Source organism: Engraulis encrasicolus, chromosome 2 (genome assembly GCF_034702125.1).
Source record: "Engraulis encrasicolus isolate BLACKSEA-1 chromosome 2, IST_EnEncr_1.0, whole genome shotgun sequence".
Taxonomy (NCBI): Eukaryota; Metazoa; Chordata; class Actinopteri; order Clupeiformes; family Engraulidae; genus Engraulis; species Engraulis encrasicolus.
In genome coordinates this window covers 58,227,226-58,235,428 of record NC_085858.1, presented here as the reverse complement: position 1 = coordinate 58,235,428, position 8,203 = coordinate 58,227,226, and the positions used below count along the sequence as shown (strand labels likewise).

The 8,203-nt window shown below is 46.5% G+C and overlaps 1 protein-coding gene across 2 annotated transcripts in view; it reads right to left on the bottom strand.

Annotated features, from left to right (window-relative positions):
• The window catches only part of LOC134442858 (casein kinase I-like), a 20,151-nt gene extending 12,346 nt beyond the window's left edge, over positions 1–7,805 (bottom strand). The window contains exons 1-4 of one of the 2 annotated variants that reach the window (XM_063192824.1): positions 7,301–7,805; positions 3,451–3,561; positions 2,437–2,585; positions 888–966 (exon numbers count right to left, since the gene is read on the bottom strand). In XM_063192824.1, coding sequence (XP_063048894.1) covers positions 888–966; positions 2,437–2,585; positions 3,451–3,561; positions 7,301–7,376 — 415 coding nt within the window. In that variant the 5' untranslated portion in view covers positions 7,377–7,805. The remainder of the gene's footprint in view (positions 1–887; positions 967–2,436; positions 2,586–3,450; positions 3,562–7,300) is intronic. The other variant, XM_063192816.1, reaches the window with a different exon arrangement.
• Between the last annotated feature and the right edge of the window lie 398 nt (positions 7,806–8,203).

The window sequence follows — 8,203 nt, the reverse complement described above, 5'->3', positions numbered from 1 at the left end:
CTGTGCCAATGTGCCATGTCTGCGATTTGTGAGGTAATAAGTCCGCTGCGAATTACCTACTATATTTTGGCGAAACTCAGACGTCCTGGGGTAATTTTACATAGGCGCGCCGTGTGCACTGCCTTGTAATGTCTGTGAATTGAGTAAATGACAGACGTTTATTTATCCCGTCCGAATGCGCCCCGAAAAATCACGGAGGTCCAGGGGTAATTGCAAGTTACCAGGGGTCGATAGGTAATATTTATCCCGTGCGAATCGGGCTATAGCTGCAGTCACATTTTCATCACAACAAAACAGCCTTGTAATGTGAATAGAAAGTCAGTGAAATAAGCAGTGTCAAATTAACACTCGACAACTGTCAGTTCAGTTGACAGGTGGTCCCTGAACATTTTTTGGGGGGACAAAGTGGTCCTCGGTCTAAAAAAGTTTGAGAACCACTGGACTACAAGGTAGACGAGGTGTCCCTTTAACACTGGACTACAAGGTAGACGAGGTGTCCCTTTAACACTGGACTACAAGGTAGACGAGGTGTCCCTTTAACACTGGACTACAAGGTAGACGAGGTGTCCCTTTAACACTGGACTACAAAGTGGACGAGGTGTCCCTTTAACACTGGACTACAAAGTGGACGAGGTGTCCCTTTAACACTGGACTACAAGGTAGACGAGGTATCCCTTCTTACCCACACACACACACACACACACACACACACACACACACACACACACACACACACACACACACACAAGGTATCCCTCCTTACCCAGCCCCATCAGGAACATTCACACACACACACACACACACACACACACACACACACACACACACACACACACACACACACACACACACACACACACACACACACACGAGGTGTCCCTTCTTACCCAGGCCCATCAGGAAGTTATCCGGCTTCACGTCGCGATGGATGAAGTTCTTGGAGTGGATATACTCGATACGACTGATCTACACACACACACACACACACACACACACACACACACACACACACACACACACACACACACACACACACACACACACACACACACACACACACACACACAAAGACACACACACACATACACACACACACACACACACACACAAACACACAAACACACACACACAAACACACACACAAACCGTTTAGTTAATCAAGAACATTGTAAACAGAGGCATCATTAATGTAGTCCAAAGACATGCTTATTGTAGTAGAACGATGCTGTGACTCCTCCTACTGAAGACATGGAACCATCATTACTCTAAAAGAACGGATGATATTCTGTGTGTGATGGAGTGACAATCACTAGGGTTGTGGGTGTGTTCTGACTGTCACGCCAACGAGCCTGGCTCTTTGGTGTAGCGGTCAGAGACCCAGTTTATTACCCCAGAAGGGCGTTGGGCAACTCTACTCCCCTTCGCTACAAATGGTGTCAGAAGTGGGATACCGTGAGGCCATCGGAAGCGTACCCATTGGGTGTGAGCCGTAATTCCATGTGAGGGACCCCCAGGATTGATGACCCCGGTGTGAGGGACCCCAGTGATGGGTGAAGCATTGATGAAGCGGCGCACTGGATGGGAGAAGCATGATGGGCAGTTGCGTGAGGGACACCATGAGTGTGTTAAGCGCAGGGGTGCGCTTCCAGAAGGGGAAGGCAGTGTGATGGAGTGACCCATCACTAGGGTTGTGGGTGTGTTCTGAATGTCATGATAACCTGCCTTGCTGTTTGGTGTAGCGGTCAGAGCCCCAGTTTACTACCCCAAAAGATCTGTGTTCAAATCCCGGTTGGGCAACTCTAAAACACAGTGTAGCGAAGGGGATTAGTAGTGATCCTTTCTTCTGTGATCCTTTCTTCTGCATGCTGGTGTCTGTGTTTTCATGTCTACCAGGATCCTGTGAAGTTCTGCAATCTAGTGTCTTTGTGTGTGTGTGTGTGTGTGTGTGTGTGTGTGTGTGTGTGTGTGTGTGTGTGTGTGTGTGTGTGTGTATAGGTGTGTGCGCGTGTGTGTGTGTGTGTGTGTGTCCTTACCATCTGGTCAGCTAGTCTTCAGGTGTGTGTGTGTGTGTGTGTGTGTGTGTGTGTGTATGTGTGTGTGTGTGTGTGTGTGTGTGTGTGTGTGTGTGTGTGTGTGTGTGCGCGCGTGTCTCCTTACCATCTGGTCGGCTAGCAGCAGAACTGTCTTCAGGTGTGTGTGTGTGTGTGTGTAGGTGTGTGTGTGTGTGTGTGTGTGTGTGTGTGTGTGTGTGTGTATAGGTGTGTGTGTGTGTGTGTGTGTGTCTCCTCACCATCTGGTCTGCTAGGAGCAGCACTGTCTTCAGGCTGAACTTGCGAGAGCAGAAGTTGAACAGTGTGTGTGTGTGTGTGTGTGTGTGTGTGTGTGTGTGTGTGTGTGTGTGTGTGTGTGTATGTGTGTGTGTGTGTGTCTCCTCACCATCTGGTCTGCTAGGAGCAGAACTGTCTTCAGGCTGAACTTGCGAGAGCAGAAGTTGAACAGATCCTCTAGACTGGGGCCCAGCAGCTCCATCACCATCACGTTATAGTCCCCCTCCGCACCGCACCACTTTATAGTGGGGATACCAACTGGAATACATAAGATAAATACAGTAATGTTACTTATTTAATCAATAATATTACTTATTTAATCAATATATTACTTTATAATCACCCCTCAGCACTTTATAGTGGGGATACCAACTAGAATACATAACAAGATAAATACAATAATGTTACTTATTTAATGAATATATTACGTTATAGTCCCAGAAATCAAACAATCATATTACTAATTTAATCGTTATATTACGTTATAGTCGCCCTCCACACCACACCACTTTATAGTGGGGATACCCACTGGAACACATAATAAGATAAATACAAGAATTCAAAGTAACGTCCCTGTGCACAACCACTTGTCCAGGTGCTGGTGATGTGCAGTAAGAGTAATCCAAGTGGATGAAGGATGAATCACCGCACACTGGTATTCTTTGCTGGTAGTTTATTTGGTAAATGACGCGTTTCGCTACTGCTTCATCAGGGTCACTCTGACATTACGCATGTCACCCAAAGGTGATAAGGGTGATTACCTGGTCACATGACCTCACCCTCATTCAACCACTCCACCCATTTAAGTGCTAGACAACACCCAATCCTGGTTTAGGTATGTATATTATCACATCCTACCATTTAAATTACTATACAATTCTCATGCATTTTACCAGATAAATATGCTCACATCCCTGATATGTGTATCTTCCTCTGGGAAGTAAGCAGGTTCCGCGTTGCACTCTCTTTACGCCAGAGGATGAGTAACACACACACACACATACACACACACACACACACACACACACACACACACACACACACACACACACACACACACACTAAAACACACACACTAAAACACACACACACACACACACACACACACTCTCTGCTGGCTCACCTCCTCCCTGCATCATCTTGTATATCTTGCTCTCTATGTGCAGTTGAGGATGTTTGGTCTTCACACACTCCAGCTTGATGGCCACCTCCTCGCCCACAGAGATGTCGGTGCCTGCAGAACACACACACACACACACACATGATTAATACACATCTGGACACACACACGATGAACACAAATCTGAAACACACACTGAAACACACACACAAACACACACACACACACACACGATTAACACACATCTGGACACACACACACCTCTTCCCCCACAGAGATTGTGGTTGTGTGTGTGTGTGTGGAATGGAGGGTGTGTGTGTGTGTGTCTGTGTGTGTGTGTGTGTGTGTGTGTGTGTGTGTGGAATGGAGGTTGTGTGTCCCGCCGTGCGAGTGCGCGTTCCTCACAGAGCACCAGTCACACAGTGTGTGTGTGTGTGTGTGTGTGTGTGTGTGTGTGTGTGTGTGTGTGTGTGTGTGTGTGTGTGTGTTTAGATGCTATGTGCTCATGTCTCCCTTGAGAATTGACTCAAAACTCAGAAGTTTCTAGATCTCACACACACACACACACACACACACACACACACACACACACACACACACACACACACACACACACACACACAATTACGTTTGTAATAACAGCAAACGTCACTCACAGCGTCCCAGACACACACACACACACACACAGTAAGTGTTACAGGAAGACACGTGGTGATGAAGTGGGAAGTGAGCGTCACACTAAAGCAGCTGACTTCACCATGATGTCACAGGAACACACACACACACACACACACACACACACACACACACACACACACACACACACACACACATATAACAAAATGGCACACTATAATACAAACACCTGTACACCCCTGGTACACACACACACACACACACACAGACAGACACAGACACACACACACACACACAGACAGACACAGACACAGACACACACACACACAGACTCTCTGAGCCAGGCCATCGCAGGATGATACAAAACACACACATCCCAAGCTGGCCAACTGAGAATTCCACAGTGACACACACACACACACACACACACACACACGCACATGCACACACACACACGACACACACACGTGCGCACTTTAGTCAGGTGGTGTGGCGATGGTGCTGCTGCTGAGATCTGCCTCAATATGGAAGAAACACACACACCACCACCAACACACACACACACACACCCCTCACACTCACACACACACACACACACACACTCACACACACACTCACACACACACTCACACACACACACACACACACACACACAGGAGAGAAGCCTAGACCATCTCCCCCTCCCAAGAGGGAGCCTAGACAGTGAAGGCAGAGGGCTATGAAAACTCCACTTGGCCTTCGTCATGCACCTTTTCACACACACACACACACACACACACACACACACACCCCTCAGTTGCCCTTCGTCCTGCACCTTTTCCTGGGATGTGCACAATCCTCTCCTTCCCCTGATTATGTACACATTAAAACAATGTCAGTTTGTATATGTCCATGTGCTGGCATGGTATAGAGAGAAGGTCAGATACACCGCGCTCTTTCGTGTGGTGCGTTTCCAGTTGAATAACTTGAAAGGTGAAAAAGTGGATCGCACTCGGGTTCTTCTTTTCTTCTTTTTATTTAGTATTTACATAGCAGCAGAAGTGTAGACAAACGTTTCAGCTGTTGCCTTCGTCAGTGTCTAGGCAAGAGCCGAAACGTTTGTCTACACTTCTGCTGCTATGTAAATACTAAATAAAAAAAAAGAAAAGAAGAACCCGAGTGCGATCCACTTTTTCACCTTTCATGGTATAGAGAGAAAACGTAATTTCATTTTCCTTGTATGTCTTGTGCATATGATGAAAGTGACAATAAAAGCTGACTTGACTTGACTTGATGTAGACATCTACTATTTCAACTAGGGCTGCAACTAATTTATTTATCAGCCACATTTCCGCGGCTCCCCTGAGGACATCTGAACTCCAGATAACTAACTCGGAGCTCCCATCCATCCATCCATGAGTGTCATTTTAGGTGTGGATGGTGGAAATATGGTAGGGTGACCAGACAGTCCCGGTTTGACCGGGACAGTCCCGGTTTGGAGTTGTGTGTCCCAGGTCCCGACCAAACCCTCTCGGGACACAAATATGTCCCGCTTTTGGCCGCCCACTACATTCCGCTACATGTCTATCAGGGTAAATATATGGAAAAGATTACATGTTTACCGGCCACAATTAATGGCAGCCAGCGCTTGTATAGAAAGTCTGAAGGAGTCAGTTGCGATTTGTCATTCCTCCCTCTAAAATTGATTAGAATGCAGGAAATGGCATCTAAAAAGTAAAAATGTTCCTGGGGGAGGACCCCCAGACCCGCCCGTCAAATATTCCCGCCCGTCACCCACAAAGTGTCCCGGTTTAAGACTACAAAAATCTGGTCACCCTAGAATATGGCCATACCACTTCTGAGGTAAATCTAGCTGGTTCCCAGACCACTTTTCCACAACATATAATGTAGCAATATCACATATCTGGACAATTTGCCATTATAAGATAAGATATGGGGCAGCCGTGGCCTAGTGGTTAGAGAGTTGGTCTTTCAATCTAGGGGTTGCCGGTTCGAATTCCCCCTGACCTCTCCCTCCATCCATGGCTGAAGTGCCCTTGAGCAAGGCATCTAACCTCACATTGCTCCAGGGACTGTAACCAATACCCTGAAAAATAGTAGTTGTAAGTCGCTTTGAATAAAATGAAAGCGTCAGCTAAGTGCAATATAATAATAAGATATACTTTTTTGTCTGTTTAGTTTGCACAGAAATCTGTCTCGCATGATGACACTTCTCCACAATCCACATGTAAACAAACGCACATTAAAGACGCACAAAACACAACATGGCCTGTAGAGTCTAGTCTGGAGTCTAGTCGCCGGCCCTAGGTCCATAAGCTGTTAGGGCAGCACAGTCCAATAAAACTGTCCCCACCACGTTGCAAACCAACACCTCCAGCCACCCATGGAGATATATAATGCAACAATATCATTACTATCTGGACAATTTGCCATATTTATATGTATATTATATATTAATAATGTCCCTGCCCCGCCAAGCCAAAGCTACACCGAGTCCTCCAGGCAGCCACCCATGCAGAAGTCAGTCCATCATCACCCCCAGCATCGTCACTCCTGGGCGGCTGCTACTACTACACACCGCTGACACTCACGGGCGACACCATCTACACTGGAGTAGGCTACAGGAGGCGGCAGTTTGTAGACACTTGCCATCCACTTCCCTGGACACGGTGGGGAGGTCTCGACAGTCCCACAGAACTGCTCGTTGTGAGCGATTTTCGATTGAGATGATGTGTGTGTGTGTGTGTGTGTGTGTGTGTGTGTGTGTGTGTGTGTGTGTGTGTGTGTGTGTGTGTGTGTGTCATTTTTCAGCTAGCGAGTTTGACAGGTCGCACTAGGCTGATTGACAGGTGAACTACTGTAGCACGATAGCAGCACACACACCCTCCTCCCCCCCTCTACGTTACAAAGCTGCACTAGCCTACATCTCTGCTGGACAGTTCTCAATGTAACCACCGTTAGCCACTTGTTACGACCCAGGTAGTGTCGAGAAGACAAGATTAGATACTTTATGTCCCACAGCAGAGATATTTGTTTTCACACATCAGGCAGTTCCATCAGGTTCGGCATTAGGCTATTTAAGGCTAGAGCTCTGTGGTTCACACGTCAATAACTTGACAATTGGCCTACACATGCAGACACCATAAACACGCGTATTACACCCGGTGTGGTTGGCTGTTAGATGTTGTTCTGGTATTTAAACATGACGTTTACTTACCCAGGTAAATGTCCCCGAAGGATCCACTGCCTATCTTCCTCCCCAGCCTATATCTGTTACCAACGCGCAGCTCCATCCTCTTCTGTGGTTAGCGGTTTGAAATAGCAAAAATGCAAAATGTATGATACAATAAAAGAACTAACAATAATACAGTTGGTCTGTCCTCTTTGAATTTGAACCTTTAACTGGCTTGCTAAAATAGCCTAGTAAGGTATCGGAGCCTGGGTCATCACCGCACGGCCCCCGCCCCCCAAAAGACAATTCGGTTCCTGCTGCCTAAACAGACCAACTTTCACCATTGCTTTTCTACGGAACGGATCGTCGAAATTCCGAAATAGTGGCGTCAGGAGACAGGCAGCGACCTCAAGATTGTGAACGCCGTGTTTTGGAGGGCATCACTTTTTTGGTTTTTGAGGATGCCGAAGGATTTTGACAAGAGTTTCCCACGGCTGACGCCTATGCCCGATACAGACAGAATTCCATCCGCTCTACTAGGCTACAATGGAACACAACAGTGCGCAACACACCATTGTGACATCACTTCCGCTAGTAGTTCTGTCAAAAGGGGAAGGAGGTTGGTCGCGTTTTTTGACAGCTGATGTTTCAGTTTACAATAACATACTTACAACAAGCTCAATGGCGATACTTGTGTCACATTCCTGGCCTGGGCAGTTAATACATACAAATATAAACATTTTGCTGTAAAACAAAAAAACAGCAGCACTAACAATAGCCTAACACATTAGCCTACACTACAGTAATAACAATAATAGGCTAAGAACAATACTACAACAACAACAACAACAACAACAATACAACAATTCTCATTCTACAGAGTTTGTGTTTTTTGCTCCTCAAAAAATGAATTATAAATGTGTGTGTGCATGTATTGCCCCCCTACAA